At 39.6% G+C, this 23,972-nt stretch overlaps 1 protein-coding gene across 2 annotated transcripts in view; it reads left to right on the top strand.

The window, feature by feature from the left end:
• Window positions 1-23,972, top strand: part of mysm1 (Myb-like, SWIRM and MPN domains 1) — a 106,678-nt gene that overhangs the window by 47,428 nt on the left and 35,278 nt on the right. For both annotated transcript variants that reach the window (XM_063064256.1, XM_063064257.1), the window contains 9 exons: window positions 498-628; window positions 10,197-10,303; window positions 12,662-12,739; window positions 14,818-14,906; window positions 15,916-15,970; window positions 16,067-16,117; window positions 18,473-18,547; window positions 20,873-21,061; window positions 22,758-22,890. In XM_063064256.1, the coding sequence (XP_062920326.1) occupies window positions 498-628; window positions 10,197-10,303; window positions 12,662-12,739; window positions 14,818-14,906; window positions 15,916-15,970; window positions 16,067-16,117; window positions 18,473-18,547; window positions 20,873-21,061; window positions 22,758-22,890 (908 nt within the window). The remainder of the gene's footprint in view (window positions 1-497; window positions 629-10,196; window positions 10,304-12,661; window positions 12,740-14,817; window positions 14,907-15,915; window positions 15,971-16,066; window positions 16,118-18,472; window positions 18,548-20,872; window positions 21,062-22,757; window positions 22,891-23,972) is intronic.

Below are 23,972 nucleotides of genomic sequence, written 5' to 3'. Positions count from 1 at the left end.
TACTTTCCTCTTAAAACTTTAAAATTATACCTCCTCATTGCTTGATCAGAAGTACTTTTAAAATTTATTTGAAACAAGTATGCATAAATTGACTGTTTGAATTGAAAAGTGAACATTTTTGGTCAAAATACTTTTATGCATCTATCAATTTGAAGTCTGAAAGTAAGAAAATACAAAGAACAGTATTTCTTGAGACTTCCATAAGTATACCAGTGAAATATTGATTAGTGAATTTTACTCTGTCAAGCGGTGAGCACTTGGGAGAATTTTCATTTAAACCATCTCTTATTTTTGTCTCAGTTGGGATTTCTTGAGTCATGCACCTGCAGATAATCTGGTGCAAACATTTACTCATATGCTGTATTTCTGAAGCATTTTGAAAAGTACTTCAGTCATGCTATAGCTACATTGAAATAGCTTGGCAGGAGACAAGTGCAATTTGGAGTACTGTGCTACAGTCAGAATGTTTAGATGGATAATGTGTTTTCTTCTTTCAGGGACAAATGTAAACCTAAATATTTGAATAAAACATCAGTGCGTCCAGGCCTGAAAAATTGTGGAGACGTCAATTGCATTGGACGGATACATACATATTTGGAACTCATTGGAGCGATAAATTTTGGCTGTGGTAAGCTTGTCCTTTGTTTAATATAAGAGATAAAGATTTTTGAAAATGCTTAATTTTGATATATATTTAGTGATATATTTACTTGTTCAAGGGGAATTAACGAGCAGAGAATTTCCTCAGAAAAATAGTTCCCTTATTCTTTTTTATGATATCAACATTTGAGACAATTTCAGAAGTGTTATTTTTCCCAGTTGTCTTGGTTCTCCATTCCTTTTATGAATTTGTATTGTTTTCTTAATTCTATTGGATTTTAAGCCATTCACAGTTTATTTTCATAAATGTAGTATTTTTTTTAAATGTATGTGAATAAGTGTGCTTGGAAACAAGTGAGGATTATGTGTATTGAAATTGACAGCATGCTGGGAAACATCTCCAACCTGCCAACTTCCTCCAATCGCAAGTGTATCAGATAATGTACAAGCAAATACATCATCCCTCCCTCTGGAAATTTCCATAGGTTAATTACTCAGCAGTATTTATCTAAATTAATATGCGAGTTTTTTGGACCTTATGCAACTCAAAAGTGAATGAGGTGAGTTTGTCCTATGTTTCACATAAAGAATTAATGATCTATTTTCCTAATGCAGTGGGCATTAATTTGAGGAGGTAAAAAAACCCTGTGAGAAATCATTTCAGAACTGGAGGGAGGACTAACTTTTGGTTCACCTTTGGAGTTCAGGAATTTGAAATTACCACACGTCTTGTACTTTGGAGCTTTAATTGGAGTCTTAATGGCATATTTTGGTTGAGAATCATGGTGAACAGCAGCAGGAGCAGAAATTACAGACCTCTGATACCACAAGAGGAAGGAATCGTCAAAGAGGTGTCCTTGATGTGTCCCAACTCATAGTCTCAGGATTCTCAAGATCATGGTAAAATTTCCAGCCATTGGAATAGGACTTGTTCCCAATTAGATTTTAAGGCCATTCTCTACCATTACTGTCAAAGTTACCACTGGCTTTAGCATCCTTCAGGATCTTTCCAAGTAAGGATGTGAGGATATAACTAGCTACAGACTGGCATGTATGATGTTGTAGGCATCACTGAACCATGGCTGAAAGAAGATTCTAGATGGGAGCTTAATGTCCAAGGATACACATTGTATCAAAAAGATAGGCAGAAAGGCTGATAGTGTGGCGTGGCTCTGTTGGTAAAAATGAAATTAAGTCATTAAAAAGAGGTGACATGGGGTCAGAAGCTGTTGAATCATTGTGAATAGAGCTAAGGAACTGCAAGGGTAAAAAAAACTCTGAAGGGAGTTATATACAGAATGCTAAACAGTAGTAAGCATGTAGTCTACAAGTTACAGTGGGAGGAAGAAAATGCATGCCAATTGGGTAATGTTACAATAGTCATGGGGGATTTCAATATGCAGATAGATTGGGAAAATCAGGTTGGTGCTGGATTCCAAGAGGGGGATTTTCTGGAATGCCTACGAGATGACTTTTTACAGCAGCTTGTGGTCGAGCCTACTATGGGTTCAACTATTCTGGATTGGGTGTTGTGCAATGGACTGGAATTGATTAACGAGCTTAAGGTAAAAGAACCCTTGGGGCAATTGATCATGTTGTATTACAGTGGAATAAAGGAAATTACGAAGGCATGAGAAGGGAGTTGGCCAGAATTGATTGGAAAAGAATGCTGGCAGGGATGACAGTAGAGCAGCAATGACTGGAATTTCTAGAAGCAATTCAGAAGACACGTGATATAGAAATCCCAAAGAGGAAGAAGTATTCTAAAGGAAAGATGACATAACTGTGGTTACCAAGGGACGTCAAAGCCAAAGAGAGGGCATATAATAGAGCAAATATTAGTGGGAAGTTAGAAGATTGGGAAGCTTTTAAATACCAACAGAAGGCAACTAAAACTCATTGAGAAGGTAAAGATGGAATATGAAAGTAAGCTGGGCAATAATATCAAAGAGGATACCAGAAGTTTTTCAGATACATTAAGTGTAAAGGAGAGGTAAGAGTGGATATTAGACTGCTGGAAAACTATGTTGGAGAGGTAGTAATGGGGGACAAAGAAATGCCTGATAAACTGAATAAGTATTTTGTATTAGTCTTCACTGTGGAAGACAATAGCAGTATGGTGGAAGTTCCAGCTGTCATGGGTCATGAAGTTACCATTACTAGAGAGAAGGTTCTTGGGAAACTGGAAGGTCTAAAGGTTGATAAGTTACCTGGACCAGATAGTGCATACTTCAGGGTTCTGAAAGAGGTGGCTGAAGATATAATGGAGGCATTAGCACTGATCTTCGAAGAATCACTAGATTCTGGAATGGTTCCAGAGAACTGGAAAATTGCAAATGTCACTCCACTCTTCAAGAAGTGAGTGAGGCAGAAAAAGGAAATTATAGCACATTCTTTCTCTCACTCTCCTTTTTCTCCCTTTGTCCCTCTGAATTTACCTCTTGCCCATCCTCTGGGTCACCCCCCCCCCCCGCCCTTGTCTTTCTTCCTGGACCTCCTGTCCCATGATCCTCTCGTATCTCCTTTTGCCTATCACCTGTCTAGCTCTCGGCTCTATCCCTCCCCTTCCTGTCTTCTCCTATCATTTTGGATCTCCCCCTCCCCCTCCAACTTTCAAATCCCTTACTCACTCTTCCTTCAGTTAGTCCTGACGAAGGGTCTCGGCCTGAAACATCGACTGCACCTCTTCCTACAGATGCTGCTTGGCCTGCTGCGTTCACCAGCAACTTTGATGTATGTTGCTTGAATTTCCAGCATCTGCAGAATTCCTGTTGTTTGAAATTACAGCCAGTTTGTCTGATCTCGGTTGCTGTGAAGGTGTTGGAGTCGATTGTTAAGTATGTGGTTTCAGAGTACTTGGAGGCACATGATAAAATAGGCCGTAGTCAGCATGGCTTCCTCAAGTGAAAATCTTGTCTGAAAAATCTTTTGGAGTTTTTTGAAGAAATAACAGGCTGGATAGACAAAGGAGAATCAGTTGATGCTATGTGTTTGAATTTTCAGAAGGCCTTTGACAATGTGCCACACATGAGGCTGCTTAACAAGTTAAGACCCCATGGTGTTACCGGAAAGATTCTAGCATGGATAAAGCAGTAGCTAATTGGCAGAAGGCGAAGTGTGGGAATAAAGCGAGCCTCTTCTGGTTGGCTGCCGGTGACTAGTGGCGCTCCACAGGGGTCTGTGTCTGGACCGATTCTTTTTACGTTTTATGTCAATGATTTGGATAATGGAATTGACAGCTTTATTGTAAATTTTGCAGATGATGTGGTTAGATGGAGGGGCCAGTAGTTTTTAGAAAATAGAGAGGCTACAGAAGGACTTAGCAGATTAGGAGAATGGGCAAAGAAATGGCAGATGGAACACAGTGTCAGGGAGTGTATGGTCATGCACTTTGTTAGAAAAAGTGAAAGGGCTGACTGTTTTCTAAGTGGAGAGAAAATACAAAAATCTGAGGCACAAAAGGATTTGGAAGTCCTTGAGCAGGACTCCTGAAGGGTTAATTTGCAGGTTGAGTCTGTGGTGAGGAAGGCAAGTGTGATGTAAACATTCATATCAAGAGGACTGGAATAAAAAACAAGGATGTAATGGTGAGACTTTATAAAGCACTGGTGAGGCCTCACATGGAGTACTGTGAGCAGTTTTGTGCTCCTTATCTTAAAAAGGATGTGCTGAAACTGGAGAGGGCTCAAAGGAGGTTAACAAAAACAATTCCAGGATTAAACGGCTTGTCATAGAAGAGCATTTGATGGCTCTGGGTCTCTATTCACTGGAATTCAGAAGAATGAGTTGTCGCCTAATTGAAACCTATCAAATGGTGAAAAGCCTTGATAGGGTGGATGTGGGTAGGCTGTTTCAGATGGTGGGAGTGTCTAAGACCAGAAGACATAGCCTCAGAATAGAGGGTCATTCTTTTAGAACAGAGTTGAGGAGGAATTTCTTTGGCCAGAGAGTGGTGAATCTGTGGCATTCATTGCCACGGGCAGCTTTGGAGGCCAAGTCTTTATATATATTTAAGGCAGAGGTTGATAGATTCTTTATTGGTCAGGGCATGAAGGAATATGGGCAGAAGGCAGGAGATTGGGGCTGAGAGGAAAAATGATGAAGTGGCAGATCAGACTCGATGGGTCAAATGCCCTGATTCTGCTCCTATATCTTATGGTCTTAAGGTCTTATGCCAATGACAGTTGAGGCATAAATCACCTGGAATATTCTTCAAATGGCATTATTTGCATTTCATCAACATGCAGCTGAGGTATAACTACACAAAGAGATTCATGTTGTGTGCGAAAGATTCTAAGGCAGCTAACAAAATGTTTTATCTTGTAACATTCTGTCTTCGCTGATCTTTTTGTACCTCAAAACTGTCTATGCAGAAACAAGAAAACACGTTGTAAACATTGCTGTTGTATCCATAAGAGATCCAATGGTTTGGACCAATAAGCAAATACCCTTTGACATTGAGATGCCTAAATGAGTGGGCTCAGAGCTGAAGTGATCTTGTTGCATTAAAATGTCATACAATGTAGCAACAGACCCAGCATATCCACGTTGACGAGACTAATCCCATTTACAAACTCTTGTTTAATAGTCCACAATGACTTTGTGCTTCAAGTGTTTGTCCAGATGCTTTTTAAATGTTGAAAGAGTACTGCCCTTCATTACCACCTTAGGCAGTGCATTCTACATAGAAAAAGATAAAGAGCACTTATCCCTGTAAGCACAAGTGCTTCTCCTGTCCCTACACCTCCTCTCTTGCCACCATTCAGGGCCCCAAACAGTCCTTCCAAGTGAGGCAACACTTCATTTGTGAGTCTGTTGGGGTCATCTATTGCATCCGGTGTTCCCGGTGCGGCCTCCTCTACATCGGTGAAACCCGACGCAGATTGGGGACCGCTTCGTCGAGCACCTCTGCTCCATCTGCCAAAACAGACAGGATCTCCCAGTAGCCACCCACTTCAACTCTGCTTCCCACTCCCATTCAGATATGTCCATACATGGCCTCCTCTACTGCCATGATGAGGCTAAACTCAGGTTGGAGGAGCAACACCTCATATACTGTCTAGGTAGTCTCCAGCCCCTTGGTATGAACATAGAATTCTCCAACTTCCGGTAATTCCCTCCCCCTCCCTTCCCCTATCCCTATGTCACTCTGCCCCCTCCCCCAGCTGCCTATCACCTCCCTCATGCTTCCGCCTCCTTCTACTACCCATTGTGTTTTCCTTTTTTCCTTCTTCACCTTTCCTGCCTATCACCTCCCTCATGGTTCCACCTCCTTCTACTACCCATTGTGTTTTCCCCTATTCTGTCTTCACCTTTCCTGCCTATCACCTCCCTGCCTCCCCTCCCCCACCCCTTTATCTTTCCCCTTACTGGTTTTTCACTTGGAACCTACCAGCCTTCTCCTTCCCACCCTCCCCCCACCTTCTTTATAGGGCCTCTGCCCCTTCCCCCTACAGTCCTGACGAAGGGTTCCGGCCCGAAATGTCGACCGATCGTTTCCACGGATGCTGCCTGACCTGCAGAGTTCCTCCAGCGTGTTGTGAGTGTTGCAAAAGATAAAGGGCACTTGTGGTTCCAAGGAGGAATGTGATGTGACCAGTGCAGCATGAATAATGCTCATTCCTGCCTATGATGTGCTAATTATTGCAGAGTTTCTTTGGGCTCCATCCATCCATTTTACCTGACAGCCTCACTGTCCCCAGTTAGCTCCCCAATACAAACCAGTCAAGTAAGCAACATTGCTTTCACAGCTCCTTAATGTTAGGTGCCAATTCATGCCTTGACTTTCAGCACATGCGAGAAGCAAGTTACTGTGGACTAACCAAAACCCAGCAAGAAGAAAGTAATAGGAACAAATAATATTCAAATGAGTCAAAACAATGGAAACCAAATCCACCATGCAAAGCATGTAGGTTTATATCCATATGAACAACTGCATATTCTTACTTTTCTGATTACTGCTTCATGATGCAGCATCTTGGCTTCAGCAGAGGTAATGGTAGACTACTCCGGTTTTTTCTCTGACTGCGAGCCTACTTTTGACCAGATGCCATTTAGTTCTAAAGCCATTTAGAGCCATAAGACCATAAAACTTAGGAGCAGAGTTAGGCCATTTATCCCATCAACTTTGCTCAGCCATTCCATCGTGGTTAATCCCGGATCCCACAACACCATACACCTGCCTTCTTTCCATATGCCCTGATTGATCAGGAAACGATCAAGTTCCCTCTTAAGTATACCCACAGACTTGACCTCCACCACAGTCTGTGGCAGTGCATTCCACTGACTTGCTGCTCTCTGGCTAAAAAAATTCCTCCTTACCTCTGTTCTAAAGGGTTGCCCCTCAATTTTGAGGCTGTGCCCTCTAGTTCTGGATAGCCCCACCATAGGAAACATCCTTTCCACATCCACCCTATCTGGTCCTTTCAACATTTGGTAGTTTTCAATGAGACCCCCCCACATTTTTCTAAATTCTGGTGAGTACAGGCCCAAAGCTACTAAATGCTGTTAACTCCTTCATTCCCAGAATCATCCTCATGAACCTCTTCTGGACTCTCTCCAATGACAACACATACTTTCTGAGATATGGGGCCCATGACTGTTGACAACACTCTTAAGTGCGGTCTGACTTAGTGTCTTATAAAGGCTCAGCATTATTTCCTTGCTTTTTTTATTCTATTCCCCTTGAAATAAATGCCAACATTGCATTTGCCTTCCTTACCACAGATCCAACCTGTAAATTAACCTTGTGGGGATCTTGCATGAAGACTCCTAAGTCCCTCTGCACTTCTGATATTTGAAATTCTCTCTATTTAGATAATAGTCTACACTATTGTTCCTTTTACCAAAATGTATTATCATACATTTCCCAGTACTGTATTCCATCTGCCACTTTTTTGCCCATTCTTCCAATTTTTCTGTCCTACTGCAATCACACTGCTTCCTTAGCACTACCCACTCCTCCACCTATCTTCATATCATCCGCAAACTTTGCCACAAAGCCATCAATTCCATTATCGAAATCATTGACAAACAATATGAAAAGCAGCGGTCCCAATACTGACCCCTGAGGATCACCACTAGTCACCGGCAGCCAGCCAGAAAAGGCCCCTTTTATTCCCATTCACTTCCTCCTGCCTGTCAGCCATTCCGCTATCCATTCCAGTATCTTTCCGTTAAGACCGTAGGATTTTATCTTGTTAAGCAGCCTCGTGTGTGGCACCTTATCAAGCGCCTTCTGAAAATCCAGGTAAATGACATCCTCTGCTTAACAGATTTATCAGGCAATATTTCCCTTTACAGAAACCATGCTGACTTTGACTTACTTTGTCATTAGTCTCCAAGTACCTCAAAACCTCATCCTTAATAATAGACTCTAACACTTTCCCAGCCACTGAGGTTAAGCTAACTGGCTTATGATTTCCTTTCTTTTGCCTTCCTCCCTTTTTAAAGAGTGGATTGACATTTGCAATCTTCCAGTCCTCCGGGACCATGCCAGAATGAAGTGAGCCTTGTGATAGATTGCCCTACCTACACTTACAATGTGCAAGTTATCGGGTGAAAATCTTTGTAAACAGCCCCAGTGAAGAAAGGTTTTCTGAGATGGTAGATTGTCTGTATGAGTCGTCTGGGGATACATCCTTGGCACAAATGATCTCCCCTGAGGTTCATTTCTTGTCATCATGTGCATGTCTGGTACATTAGAGTTTTCAAGATAAGAATGTTTTGGGTTATTATTTGCATGATTATTTTTACACAGTGCTGACTTCAAGACAGTGTTATATACAGTATGGATTGGTGGCATTCATTTCTTTTATTGAATGGCTATTAGGTTTGATCTCCTGTGGTCACATATTGCTACTGCATGTACAAATGGAATGTGGGATGAATATTCTAATGTGATTACCTTTCTTAAGCGGAAGTGGTAGTGAGATTATGTTCAGTCTAGAATCCAGGCAAATGGGATTATACCCTTGCCATTCACTCGGGTATTGGACCCTCTCCTTCCAGTCTGCAGATAAAACTGTCTCTTTGCAACCTCAGGCTTCCCAGTTATGGCATCCCACAAAGCATATCATTAAATAGAGTAGGATTGTTTGTTCACTGGCCCTTTGTAATCTCTCTGCTGTGTTCTGCTGTCAATTTAAATGCTAGAGTTAAATTGATGCGTGCAAGTTATTATTGCACCCAGTCAAGCAGGTTGCCCGGAAACAGAGAAATAACACTATTACAAAGCCATTAATTGAGCCTCACACTAACTTGTGGATTTCCTTAACTCTGGAGTCTCTCACTCCACACTGGCAAGTTAAATTCATCCAAGGTAATTCTTTTGTCTGGGTTTTATTGCAACTGTGTCTAAACTTTCCTTTGGGTGGTGCTATAACTCCATTTTTGACATATTCCTACAAAGGGCTGAACTGTTCAGGAATGGTGTGCTGTAGTTGTGCACAGCACATAAAATGCCAAGAATTGGGCTACGTTGGAGATAAAGCAAAAGGCTGATTAAAAATAAGAAACAGCAGAAGAAAATAGAAAATACTGGAATTAGATTTGAGGAGCATCTGTCAAGATGCTACCTCCATACCAGGAACAATGATGCTTTTTCACACATATTAACTGTCAATGCAAAAATGGTTACTCAGTTTTTGCACAATCAAATAATGAGTAGGCTTGCTTGTCAGCTCTTTGTCTTTGATGCCCTCAGTAAACCCAGTGTACTTTACTCAAATTGGGAAATACAAACCCAAAGTTTGGCAGCACCAACGATGGCTACTGTTCGTTAATAGGATTACAAAGCCCTGCTTTCTAACAAGTCTGGTTCATGCTTTCAGAGTTTCTCTCAACACTTAATTCATGCACAAAATAAAGTGCCCATGTAATTTTGTTTGTTGTGTAAATCAGACACTTCTCTTCAGTATAATTTAAACTAGTTTTGTGACAGGCTTTCACTTTTTCCTGCTGTATTATCAGCTATTACCATCTGTCTGTCTCCTTTCTTATTCCAGCAGCTCAGGAATTACCCTGTTCTACATGCAGTTTGAACACCATGGTCCTCTTAATCCTCAATCCTGTAACTATTTTACTATCAGTTAAACTGACTAAACATAATAATTGCCATTAACAGGTTTTGTAGAATGTTATTTTAACATATCTGTTATTCTATAGGATAGGAAATATATCTTAAACTAGAGGTTTGGTAATTTTACATTCTAATTCTGCCAGTTAAATATTATTATTTATTCTTTGTTTTATCCCACATCAAAGTGTCAAGTTTGAAAGTTGCATCTGGTATCTTGACATTTTAACAGCTGCTTTTTGATACTGAAGCATGTTGATGAACCGTATTATCAGCATATATTGATTTTTAAATGGTCATTACAATAACAGTGACAGAAGTATCACCAGAAATAGGACTTTTCATAGCTGACTAATGCTCCACTACATTAAATAAAACTCTGGTGATCTGCTATTTAATCATTCCAATGACATTGGCATTGAAATTCCACATAAATCAAAATCTGAAGTAAGCATTTTAATACTACAATATATGGTTGATAGGTTTTAGTAAAATTACTTAGTCCTTTTTCTTTTAATAGAACAAGCAGTGTATAATCGACCAAGACCTGCGGATCGAACCCGCAATAGAGAAGAGGGGAAGGACAGTGTACAGACATATGTGCTTGCTCAGAGATTACAATCAATGGTGAGTAGGATATAGATAGCAATTGAACTACCACATTATTGCAGCCTTTCACACCAACATTGATGAAGTAAAATTAGCTTATCATATCTTTTTAGATCACAGAATTATGCGCTGTACAAGCCATCTCTCATAATACTTCCTAATTCAGCGTTAAACTAGAATCACCTAGTAACCTAGGAAAAGTACGGACTATTAAATATAATTCACGGCTAGTTAGATTTGTCATGTCTAAGTAGGGTCCTTGCTGCACTGGTGCTTTAAAAGTTTCAACTTGAGTTGCGTTCCAACCGATCTGTAATTATTTTGACCAAGCCTGTATTTAATCTTAAATTTGATGTAGAAGAATGCTAAATACCATTCAAGTTCTCTATTCTGAAGCCAATACTCTCTCTGTTTCCAGTTATATTTATATTCTTTCTACCTCATTTACATTCTTCTGTTTCAAAATATTTTTAAGTATTCAGTTCAGAAATCTGATATATTTAAGCTCTAAATCTTGTGTTTCTCCTCGAAAATTACTCCATTTTATATTTTTCCATGCGAAACTGATTTTCCAATTGGTGGGGAGAAAAGGTTCATTATTTACTGTTGCAAAACTTTTCATAATTTTGAGAAGTCATAACTTTCATTTCAATAAAAAGTTATCTATTAAACCCATTATAAATAACCACAACCTGTTTTTTTCGTCTTTACTATTGCAGCCCCAAACTGTCATCAGTTAACCAACAGTTTTCAAAGAAATATCTGTTTTAGATTAGACATAACTGTTGTTTCTTAACTAGTGTCACAATGATAAAAAGACCTAACCCCCGTGTTTTAGGGTACTTTCTAACAGGTAATGATCTGTTTACTTAGTGTTAGTTAGCCCAGCTCCTTTAGTGTATTCTTTTTCTGCCTGATTATGTTTTTTTTTTCAAATTCCACCTTGTGCAAAACTACCTGATTGGCTGTATATGCTGTATTTTTGGTAACATTTATGAGGGTTTGTCCTTCAGACAGATTTATTATTTTTGTTAAAAAGGACAGTCTTCTATGGAGATTAAAATACTGATTCTGGGAAAATATGCACTTTTCATAGAAACATAGAAAATTGGTGCAGGAATAGGCCATTCGGCCCTTTGAGCCTGCATTGCCATTCAGTATGATCATGGCTGATCATCCAACTCAGAACCCTGTACCTGCCTTCCCACCATACCCCCTGATCCCTTTAGCCACAAGGGCCATATCTAGCTCCCTCTTAAATGTAGCCAATGAACTGGCCTCAACTGTTTCCTGCGGCAGAGAATTCCACAGATTCACCACTCTCTGTGTGAAGAAGTTTTTCCTCATCTTGGTCCTGAAAGGCTTCCCCTTTATCCTCAAACTGTGACCCCTCGTTCTGGACTTCCCCAACATCGGGAACAGTCTTCCTGCATCTAGCCTGTCCAATCCCTTTAGAATTTTATACGTTTCAATAAGATCCCCCCCTCAATCTTCTAAATTCCAGAGAGTATAAGCCTAGTCGATCCAGTCTTTCATCATATGAAAGTCCTGCCATCCCAGGAATCAATCTGGTGAACCTTCTTTGTACTCCCTCTATGGCAAGAATATCTTTCCTCAGATTAGGGGACCAAAACTGCACACAATACTCCAGGTGTGGTCTCATCAAGGCATTGTACAACTGCAGTAGTACCTCCCTGCTCCTGTACTCGAATCTTCTTGCTATGAATGCCAGCATACCATTCGCCTTTTTCACCGCCTGCTGTACCTGCATGCCCACTTTCAATGACTGGTGTATAGTGACACCCAGGTCTCGTTGCACCTCCCCTTTGCCTAATCGGCCACTATTCAGATAATAATCTGTTTTCCTGTTCTTGCCACCAAAGTGGATAACCTCACATTTATCCATATTAAATTGCATCTGCCATGAATTTGCCCACTCACCTAACCTATCCAAGTCACCCTGCATCCTTTTAGCATCCTCTTCACAGCTAACACTGCCGCCCAGCTTCGTGTCATCCGCAAACTTGGAGATGCTGCATTTAATTTCCTCGTCAAAGTCATCAATATATATTGTAAACAACTGGGGTCCCAGCACTGAGCCTTGCGGTACCCCACTAGTCACTGCCTGCCATTCTGAAAAGGTCCCGTTTATTCCCACTCTTTGCTTCCTGTCTGCCAACCAATTCTCTACCCACATCAATACCTTACCCCCAATACCATGTGCTTTAAGTTTTCACACTAATCTCCTGTGTGGGACCTTGTCAAAAGCCTTTTGACCTGAGACTATTGCCAAGTATTTCAGAGATTTTTACAAATTACTATTAAAAGCATTGGATATCATTTTACCTGTTGCCATTTCTTGTTTTTTTTTGGCAGCGTACCAGAAAGCGACGTGTGCGTGATTCTTGGGGCAATTGGTGTGATGCTAAGGATCTGGAGGGGCAAACGTTTGAGGTATTTAGAAGGGCTTGCATTAAATGATTAATACTCTTATACTATTAATATATTTTGCAACTGGAGTTGTACATTTTTGTATTCACCTGCTATTTACAGACTACTACATTAACCTTACAAAATACATAGAACATAGAATAGTACAGCACAGTACAGGCCCTTCGGCCCACAATGTTGAACTTCAGGACTTCAGGAAGGGGAAGTCAAGGGAACACACACCACTCCTCACCAAGGAATCAATAGGGGAAAGAGTGAGCAGTTTCTAGTTCCTGGGGGTCATCATCTCCAAAGATTTATCCTGTCTCTAACATATTAATGCAACTACAAAGAAGGTGCAACGGGAGCTTCAGGAGATTTGGTATGCCACTAAAGACACTTGCAAATTTCTGTGGGTGTTCCTTGGAGAGCATTCTAATTGGTTGCATCACCATCTGATCAGAAAAAGCTACAGAAAGCTGTAAGCTCAGCCAGCTCCTTCACGAGCCCTAGCCTCCCCAGCATCAGGGACACCTTCAAAAGACAATGTCTCTAAAGGGCAATATCCATCATTAAGGACCCCTATCACATGCCCTGTTGTCATTGCTGCCATCAGGGAGGAGGAACAAGAGCTTGAAGACACATACAATGTTTCAGGAACAGCTTCTTCCCCTTCCCCTCCCCCCTCACCCACGATCAGATTTCTGAATGGACGATGATCCTATGAACACCACCTCACTATTTTTTTCACTTTTTTTGCATTACTTACTTAATTTATTTTTAATATATATTTCTTGTTGTAATTTATATATTTTTTATTACAAACGTTTGTATAATGTAATGTACTGTTGCCACAAAACAGCAAATTTCACAACATAAGCGGTAATAGTAAACCTGTTTTTGATTCTGATTCTGACCTGCCTCTCAGTTTTTTTGCACTACCTTACTTCCCATTTTTCTATTTTCTATTTATGATTTATAATTTAATTTTTTAATATTTACTAATTTTAACTACAAACCGTTTGTATTTTTAATATTTAATATTTGTAATCCAGGGAGTGTGAAGCGCAGAATCGAATATCGCTGTGATGATTGTACGTTCTAGTACCAATTGTTTGGCAACAACAAAGTATACAGTATAAAAGTATTCTGTTGTCACTTGGAGGGAAAATTACAGATTGCGGTGTGTGTCAAAGAATGCCTGCAAGGTGGTTTATAAAGCGTCTTGTAACTGGTACGCACAAAAGGTTTTGCAGATGCTGAAAATCCAGAGCAACTCGCACAAAATGTTGGGGGAACTCAGCAGGTCAGGCACCATCTATGGAAATGAATAAATAGTCAATGTTACTGCCTGAGCCCTTTCATCAGGACTGGAAAGGAAGATGGAAGATATCAAATAAAAAGGTGGGGAAGGAGAACGGGGACAAGCTGGAGGTGATAGGGAAATGATATGTTGTGGAGCGGGGAGTGAACTTCTTAGGTATTCATTGAGGTTCTGATCAAGCAGATTGTTTTGTTCTGGATGATGCTGAGCTGCTGGAACTTTGTTGGACTTGCACAAAAGTGATGAGTTCCTGACAATATTGTGAGTTAAAACAGAAAATGCTGAAAACACTCAACAAGGCAGGAGCTGATCTTACAGACTGAAGACTCGTTCAGTTCCGAAGCTGCCTGCTAAGTGTTTCCAGCATTTGGTGCTTCCAGCATCTGTAGTTTAAAAAAAAATTTTCATTAGTTTATTAGAAATGGATTACCTGTCCATATTCTAGTTTCACAGTCTCCATGTATGAGATCCTCTGGGTTGTCTCCTGGCCTTTCTCTTGGTCCTTCCAGCCAAGAAAGCATGATCTCCTCGATGTTGCCATGCTGATCTGTGCTGGTGTGTTATAACCATGGGCCTGAATGTCCCTAGCATTTTGATTTTCTTTCTCATAGAAAAAGGCCCAGTAGACCATTTGAAATTTTTATTGGTAGCATAACCAGGGTTACCACCCAACATCCCTAGTGTTAGCCATTAGTACTTGCAGTTCTCACTATTAATCTAGAATATCAGCAGAAATAAATAGATATTTTGAATAAGTGGATCTGTTATGAATTTTTAGCATCTCACAGCAGAAGAACTGGCCAAAAGGCACAAGGAAGTATTGAACAGGCCTCCAAAACCAGCAAGAGCATTGCGTCATTCAAAGAGGTATGGAAGCTTCAAGAGCTACAAATAGAGCTACACAATCCAAAACTTTGTTCTTTTAAATTGTTTTACTACAAAATTGACAAGACAGCCCTATTGTAATATTTGAAATAACCCAGCCTTTGTTCCTTATTTAGATACATAGGATTAGGGTACATCCAGGTTTTAATTCAGGTATTTCAGAAACATTAGGAACATCTCATTGATGTAGCAGGGGCTATTTAGAAACATTTTATTTCTAGTTGCACTGTATAATCAATTTTACTGAAATCGAAATATATTTTCACACAGTTGCCTTAAGTGCATGAAGATTTGCTATCAGCAAATTCTTCTGTTGCCATCAGAATTCTTGTAAAATTCATCAAATAATTGATTTTTTTTAATTCCTCTGCCTGATGGATGAAACAGCACTGATTTGAATGACCTCTTTCTCTGATGTTTCCATGGGAAATTCAAAGAATGCCTGATAAAACAGAAGATTCAAAAATTCAAACAAATCAGGACAAAGTGAAGTACGGTATATAAAAGACTTATTTAAAAAAGTCATTTCACATAAAGGACAGAGCATCCACAAAGCCCACTTAACCTCTGTAGTGCATGGAAAATTTTCCCAAACTTGAATTACTTTATTAGTGGTGCTAGAGAAGTAGAACTGCTTCTCTAAATTAAGGAAAATGGTGTGGGCTTCCCTTCTTACCATGATGATAACCCAACTCTAATTTGCACCCTAAAGTTACCACATTGGATTAACAGTTGTGTGAACTGTTGTCCACATTTTAATTGGATTTCACATTGAGTTGAGAGCAGCTTAATGAATACTCCACAATTTCATTTCTCACTCAGTAAAATCACTATCATCCAATAAGTTTTCTCATTGAATTATCTACAGAGAGCCAAAATTCTTAAAAAATTTGCTGATGCAAAGTACTAGTCAAATCCTGTTTTATTTAAATATGATTTTCCCCTTTGCTGTTACACATGTCTTCAGAAGTCTGTCTAATTTTCTCCTTAGCACTTTAGATCCTTTCCAGCTGATCCCATGTCTCTGCTTCAATGAAGACAAACTGGTATGAATTTGAACTGTTTTCTTCAGCTAAAGATGACAATAATTTCTTTTGTGTAAAATTCTGGTGTATTTGTCATTATCTTTTTTTTCATTGCAGGAGCCATTTGAGGTGAAGGTATCTGCAGAGGCATTGCTCGTGATGGATATGGTAAGGACAACTATTTTAAACACTTTAAACCTTTATATCCTTTATGTACAAGTTTATATTGTCAATTTATGAATTAAGCAACATAGTATAATTGTACTGTACAGATTAACAACACTCATAACATGATCTGTGCCTAATACATGTAACAGGTCTCCATAAAAAAGAAATAATACAATGTCAACATCCTGAAATTATATATGATGGAACATTGAAATGCTTTAAGCTGACATTATTCAAAAAAAATGAATGCTCTGAATTTGAGCTTATCTATTGTAATTATTAAAATATGTGATTATATTGTGTAGCAATGGAAAAAGAAATGCCTTGAGCTAATGTCGTAATAATTGAAGATTATGTTTCATGTAAATATACAAAGAACAGTGCTCCATCTGGAAAACTCATTTTGTGATTGACTTCGCAAAATACTTCTTTAAAAAAAATCTTATATATAAAGTCCATGAATGAAAAACACAGATTATCCTTTGTACATTGTAGAATGAGAAGCTGGCTTCAAGAAATATCCAGCTGTGGGTAGATTGAGTTATTCAATCTGGTTATTTCTAGGCTCCCTTCCTGGTAGTATGACTTTATTCCAGAAGATCTTACAGAAATTTTATATTGCATTAATTCTAGCAGCAAGACTTAGTGTAATCACACTTCAAATGTATATATTGAAACAGTGTGTTCAAAGCAAACTAAAATCCACAAAAAACCTGGAACTTACTGGATTGCTCTAGGTCTAATTGTCTCCTTCAGTGCCATATAACAAAATCCTTCCCTAAGATTCTCTGCCTGTCAACGCTATATTAAATTGTCGTTAATCTGTCCTTATATTCTGTGTGGTGTAATTTAACAATGTTCCTGTAACCTATTTTGGGAAAATTTATCTTACTATATGAATACCAGGCTGTTCTTGTTGAAATGGCTGATACGCCTTTTACTGTGTCAGTGTCTCTTTTAGGCTGATACCTTGGATAAAGGACACAAGGTGTGCACTAAGAAAGTCATGCAGATAATGATACAAACAGACAGAGCCTCCCTGAAAGCATAAATCAAAATCAAATCCAGGTTGACTAGTCTATGCGCAATGTATTATGCCAGCCTTCAAATATACGTTGTGCATTGGTCTTTTGTATTGAATCTTCTGTCAGTCTTTTAGAAATAATTTGGTTTCAACCTTGTAGCAATGTCAGATGTTTTTTCTTCTCTTGTGGTTGGCTTTTCACATTTAAAGAAACATTGAACTTAAGATACTCCTTTGGTTAATAAAAAGTAAGTTATTTTCCTTTTTGTCCCCATAATTTTTCTGTAGCAATCTGGCCAGTGGTTCATGCACAGATTTGTAATGCAGTTTATAGTGTTTTTATTATGTAGTGGCATATGAGTGACTTTCGGTAAGACAGTGGTGCACTTGGATGCAGCGGCTTCTACAGGGCCAACCAAAGACGTTATTGTCTTTTTTAGACCTATTTTTTACGATCATAAGTTCCTGCTGGACATTAAGTACTGCAGGTCTACTCCATCAGCAAATTTTTCATTGGTGCAGAAACTGAGAGACTTGGTGCAGATTGTGCTGCTGTTTGCGTCAGAGAGGCATAGGGTGTGTGTGCAAAGGGGGTGTGCAGTCTAAGTCACTTTTCTTGTGTCACAAGACCCTATTGGATATTGTTAATATTGAATGCCGCAAGTTCGATTCATTGTTTTAGTGGCGGACGGCAAGGAAGCTGCATGGCCTCGGTCATAGTGAGGACTGTACTTCAAGCTGCAGTGTCACCTGTTTGCATTCACCCAGGAGGGAGGCTTTGGAGTCGGTGAGCTCCACCAGAGTGCTGGAGGTGGTGTGGCGCGGTGTACATTTTGGAGTTGGTGCTGCCTTCTGGTGTTTGCTCGGCAGATGACAAGATGTATTGTGTTCGACTACAGACTGCTACAACATTCTTGGACTTAGGGACTTGTATTTTTATGTGTGACTATATTTTACTGCTGTCTTATATATGGTATGTGTGCCTTGTGCTGTGTATGATTGTTGGTATTGTGTTTTACACCTTGGCCCTGGAGTAACACTGTTTTGTTTGGCTGTATTCATGTATGGTTCAATGATAATTAAATTTAAACTTAAATTTTAATTTGACATTAGACCATTAATGCTCCAGAAACTTTACCTTTAATGTTCTGAAAGTAAGATTGTACAGTAAATAATAATTTTTAAGATCCTCTTGCAGTGGTATGTAAGTGTTTCAGTTGATAGCACAATACTTCCGCAATGTTCCACAATGCAGATAGTCTCTGTGCATTTTGATATGCTTGACTGCTATTTTCTGTCTGTTAGTAATACTGTTACTTACCTTGATTTAGCATGCCCATGTGTCCATGGCAGAAGTGATTGGCCTATTAGGTGGGAGGTATTCTTCAGGAAAGAAAATATTAGAGGTAAGTGAGATCATCATTAAGTTATATTTGTTTCTGCTTTTCTTCTACCTCCCCCCCCTCCAAACACCACTGCACAGCCCACCCATTGCCAAGGCATGATATCGGGATCTAATATTCCATGAAAGTGTATGGGACTGTCAGTGATAGGTCTAGGTACTTTATTGATGAAAGTTTTATTAACTTATACAAAGTTAATACACACTTGCATTAAAGCAGTGGCTTACATCTCTGAACAATTATTATGCTATCCACTCAGCGGCCACCCTATTAGGTACACGGGTACACCTGCTCATTAATGCCAATGTCTAATCAGCCAATCATGTGGCAGCAAGTCAACTCATAAAAACATGCAGGCATGCTCAATAAGTTCAGTTGTTGTTTAGACCAAACATCAGAACGGGCAAGAAACGAAATCTAAGTGACTTTGACCATGGATGATTGTTAGTGCCAGATGGGGTGGTTTGAGTATCTCAGAAACTGCTGATTTTCTGTGATTTTCACGCACAACAGTTTATAGAGGATGGTGCAAAAAAAAAATCCAGTGAACAGCTGTTCTGTGGGCAAAAATGTCTTGTTAATGAGAGAGGTCAGAAGAAAATGGCTACAGCAGCAGAAGGCCACAATGTGTTCCACTCCTGAACTTAATAAAGTGGCCACTGAGTGTAATTTAGGTTAACTGTTGGGTAAAACATGAGCATGGAAGCAGTGTCTATTTGGAGTAATTCTGGAAATGTATTCTGATGGATTCTGAGCATTACTCCGTTCTGGCCCATGAAGTCAGAAGGGGAGAATTCAGGCTCAGTGAGTATTGATTGCTCTCTAGTCTGTGGTTGAAGGACTTATGCATGAACCAGTTTAGATCTACCTTGAGAACCCAGATTTTTGTTGTGCTGTTCTGCAAAAATTGCATTTATATTGATAATCTTTTGTAATTTTATAGAAAAAGGTTTAACTTCCATTAGATAAAACTGATCACAACTTCAAATCCTTATATCACTAAATTCATTTCTCTGCATCTTCTAAAAGTCTATTTGTTTGCAGTCTTTTGTTCACTGTTCTCAAAGTATTGCTTCTCTGTTGCTGTAAGCATCTAAATGCTCTCAGCCTTCAGATCAAATAGATTCAGATGTGCTTTCTCTCACATTTTGTGGTTGCAAGGTTCCATGCATAAATTTAATGTGTTCTCAGGAAGCAGAGGGTGATGGCGGAAGGTTGTTTCTTGGACTGGAGGCCCATAAGTAAGGGTGTTCCCCATGGGTCAGTTCTAAACCCATTGCTATTTCTCATCTGTATAAATGACTTGTCTCAGAATGTATCAGGTACGATTAGTAAGTTTGCAGATGACACTAAAATAGATGATATTGTGGGCAGTAAAGATGGCTATCAAGACTTACAGAGGGATCTTGATCAGCTTGGTAAATGGGCCAAGGAATAGCAAATGGAGTTTAATTTGTGTAAATGTGAGCTGTTGCATAATGGGAAGACAAATTGGGGTCTGATCTTCATAGTGAATGGTTGGGCCCTGGGGAGTGTTGTAGAACAGGGGACCTAGAGGTACAAGAAGTTAGTTCTGTGAAGGTGTCTCACAATAGGGCACATTGGCCTTCATCACTAAGGGCACTGAATATAGAAGATAGAATATGTGGCAATTTTACAAGATGTTAATGAGGTCAAATATTGTGTTCAGTTTTGGTCACTCTCCTATATGCGAGATGCCATTAAGCTGGAAAAAGTGCAGATAAGATTTACAAAGATGTTGCTGGTACTCAAGTGATTGACTTGCAGAGACAGATTGGCCAGATTTGGAGTTCTTTCATTGGAGCAAACAATAATGAGAGGTATTCTCATAGAAGTGTATAAGATCATGAATGGCATAGATAGGGTGAATGTGCACAGACATTTTCCCAGAGTTGTGGAATTGAGAACTAGAGGCCATAGGTTTATGGTGAGAGGAGTGAAATTTAATAGGAACCTGAGGGGCAACTTTTTCAGCTAGAGGCTGGTCAAATAATACAGAATGAGCTACCAAAGGAAGTGGTTGAGGCAGGTACAATAAAGACATTTAAATCTAGGTAAATGAGCATCTTGGTCAGCATGGAGCAGATGAACCGCAAGACCTATTTACATGCTGAATGACTGAGTATTTTATAACAGCAGTTCAGTTTTAATAATTGGCATAAGGATAGGGGTACTAAATATTACACTGTTAATTGAAATAAAATTGTTAAAGCGGTGATAAACACATAATTTTGATAAAAGGAAAATTATTTTCACCATTTTGTGACAAAGCTCTATGTAAAGTGACAGATTTTTTCTTGTTTATAGATCTTTGTTGCAGAGCCATGCAACAGCCTAAGCACAGGACTTCAGTGCGAAATGGATCCCGTGTCACAAACCCAAGCATCAGAGGCTCTAGCTGGACGAGGATACAGCATTGTTGGATGGTACCATTCACACCCTGCTTTTGATCCTAATCCATCTTTAAGGGACATTGATACCCAAGCAAAGTATCAGGTACAAATTCAATCAAGGTTCAGAATTAAAAACACATTTCCCATTGCTCAGGATTTAAAGAAATAGAGATTAATATATTTTCCAGTTAATAGCTTTGAAAATATAAATTGAGTTTTCACGTGTTTTTTAATGTCATCATAGAAATAGAAATTTATATATTTCTTGCATTTAGCAATTCATTAACTGATCCATACCAAAACTAAAAGAAGCCATAATTAGGATTTATTTTAATGTTTATAATTTTTTAGAAAACACTGAGCACATATTCTCCATTTCATCATTTAATGAAACTATTTTTAAGAGTTAAATTTTCTTGGGATTATATTTATTGCAAGAAAAAATGGGCATCTAACAACATTACAAAACAATTACTTATTTAGTGCCTGTTATGTCGCAGGCATTTAGGGCTGTAATGAAGGCTCTCCATCTCTGGTGGTGTTCAGAGCTTCCTTCATCGTGTCAGGAGCTTCCTCTTGGTTTTCACTATTGTCAGTCATGCAAGTCCCAGGAATACTGTTGCAATCGAATGTAGAAGAATTCTTCATTGCTGTTTCTGTAACAGTTTTGTTTTATCAGTCAGGGTTGTTAGCCCTGAGCTGAACTCCAAACCTGGAGGACTGGTGGACCTCTCTTAGTCTGGCCTCTACCCTTTGACCTGTTTGGCCTGGGTGACCCGACCAAGAGCCAAAGCATAAAGCCCCAACTCCAGCCAACATAGCTCTTCGGATCACTGAAACATTTGAGCATCCAAACTACAACAAGGTTGTGGTCCTCTTGGACGACAAAGCAATTAACTAATAGTATATTTTACAATATGACCGAGTTGAAAATATTGCTGTCTTTTCCTTTTCCTGTTTCACCATGTAGACAAATTAAGATAGGTTTTCAGCTGAAATGCATAAATATTTTGAATATGCACTATCAGCTAAGGACAACAACTGAAGCATTAAATATGTACTTGGATAGCTTAGGAACTGTGCTCCAGTTAATGGAGACAAAAAGCTCATCAATTTATTTTTCACTTGAAAGAGCTCAGTTGTTGAGATGATCATCAGTCTTTACAATTATAGCACTTCATTGCTAGTTATACAGGCCAATTCATCCTTGGTGTCCAGTACCGCTTTGGGCACCAAGGGCCCATTTAAATTTTGTAAGTATGTAATGGTCATTGGCTGATAAATAGTACTGTCAAAAGAATTGTCACCTTTTTTTAATGTTTTAATTCTTAATGAAGCAGCATCTCCCTGAAAATCATCATGGCTATTTTCTGCACTTTCTTCAAGCACATCCTCTGCCTGGCACAGGACATAATGGCTGCCAAAAATAATTCTGGCTCCAGAAACTTGACATAATCAGGGGAGAATCCTGGTGGTTCAGACAACATGTCCAAATTGTACCCTGTCAACATGACTAATAGTTTAGCAAAGTGTCTAATTCCTCATGGTGTTCCTGTTCTGTCTGTGCTATATTAGTTGCATTCTCAAGATGGATTGTGATATAAATACACAGCAAGGCTAAGAGTCAAACTTATGGGACTGCTTCATCACAGATTGTGCTTTGTAGTACCAAAGGTTGCACTATACAAAAACACTTTATTGTAAAGGTTTCATTAAAAAAATTGTTCTGCAAACTGCTTTTTCTTGATCCCTTTGTGTGTAGAGTCTAATTACTGGTTCCTGGTTCCTGTGTATTTCAGAATTACTTTTCACGTGGAGGAACACAATTTGTTGGAATGATCATCAGTCCGTACAATATTTGCAACTCCTTGCCTTACTCCCAGGTCACATGTCTTATAGTTAGTGAAGAACTCAGTGCAGATGGCAGTTTCCGTAAGTATGGGCAGTTCAGAACATTTCACAACGTTCTTCAGGCAGACAAGACAATACTTGTCATTCTTTCTCCAGACTCAAGGTGTGGCCATGGGCACCCACATGGGCCCCAGCTATGCCTGCTTTTCATTGACTACATGGAACAGCCCATGTTCTAAGCCTTCCCTGGTAATGCTTCCCAATTCCTTTTGTGCTACATTGACGGCCTTATTAGTGCTGCTGCATGCACCCATGTTGAGCTCATCAGTTTCATCAACTTTGCCTCCAAATTCCACCCTGTCTTTAAATTCACTTGGTCCATTTCTGACACCTCTCTCCCCTCTCTTGATCTCTCTATCTTCATCTCTCCATTCTGGCAACAAACTGTCTACTGATATTTTCTATAAAGGTACCAACTCCCACGGCTATCCTAACTATATCTCTTCCCACCTTGTCTCCTGTAAAGATGCCGTTTCTTTTTCTCAGTCCCTTCATCTCTACCGCATCTGTTCCCAGGATGGGACTTTCCTTTGCAGAACATAAGAGATGTCTTCCTTCTTCAAGGAATAGGGTTTCCTTTCTTCCACCCTCACCTGCATCTCCTTCATTTTTGGACCTCTGCCCTCACCCCATCTTCCCACAGTCTTAACAGAGATAGAGTTCCTTTTGTTCTCACCAACCACTCCATGAGCCTTTGCATACAGCTTTTATTCTCCATAACTTCCACCATTTTCAACAGGATCCTACCACCAAACATATCTTTACAGCCCACACTTTCTGCTTTCTGCAGGGATCTCTCCCTCCATGATTCCCTTTTCCATTCGTGCATCCCGACTAATCTCCCTCCTCAAACATTGCTGCTACACCTGCCTATCCTCCTCCTCCCTCACTGCCACTCAGGCCCCAAATAGTCCTTCCAGGTGAATCAATACTTCACGTGAATCTTTTGGAGTTGCGTATTGTATCTGGTGTTCCCAGGTTGGTCTCTGCCACTTTTGTGAGACCCGACAGAGATTGGAGGACTCTTTGTTGAGTATCTTCGCTCTATCTGCAAAAAGCAGGATATTCCGTTGGCCAGCAATTTTAATTCCAAACCCCATTCA

This window comes from Mobula hypostoma, chromosome 12 (genome assembly GCF_963921235.1).
Source record: "Mobula hypostoma chromosome 12, sMobHyp1.1, whole genome shotgun sequence".
NCBI lineage: Eukaryota > Metazoa > Chordata > Chondrichthyes > Myliobatiformes > Myliobatidae > Mobula > Mobula hypostoma.
The sequence above is the reverse complement of the archived record's forward strand: the minus strand, read 5'-3'. Positions and strand labels throughout refer to the sequence as shown.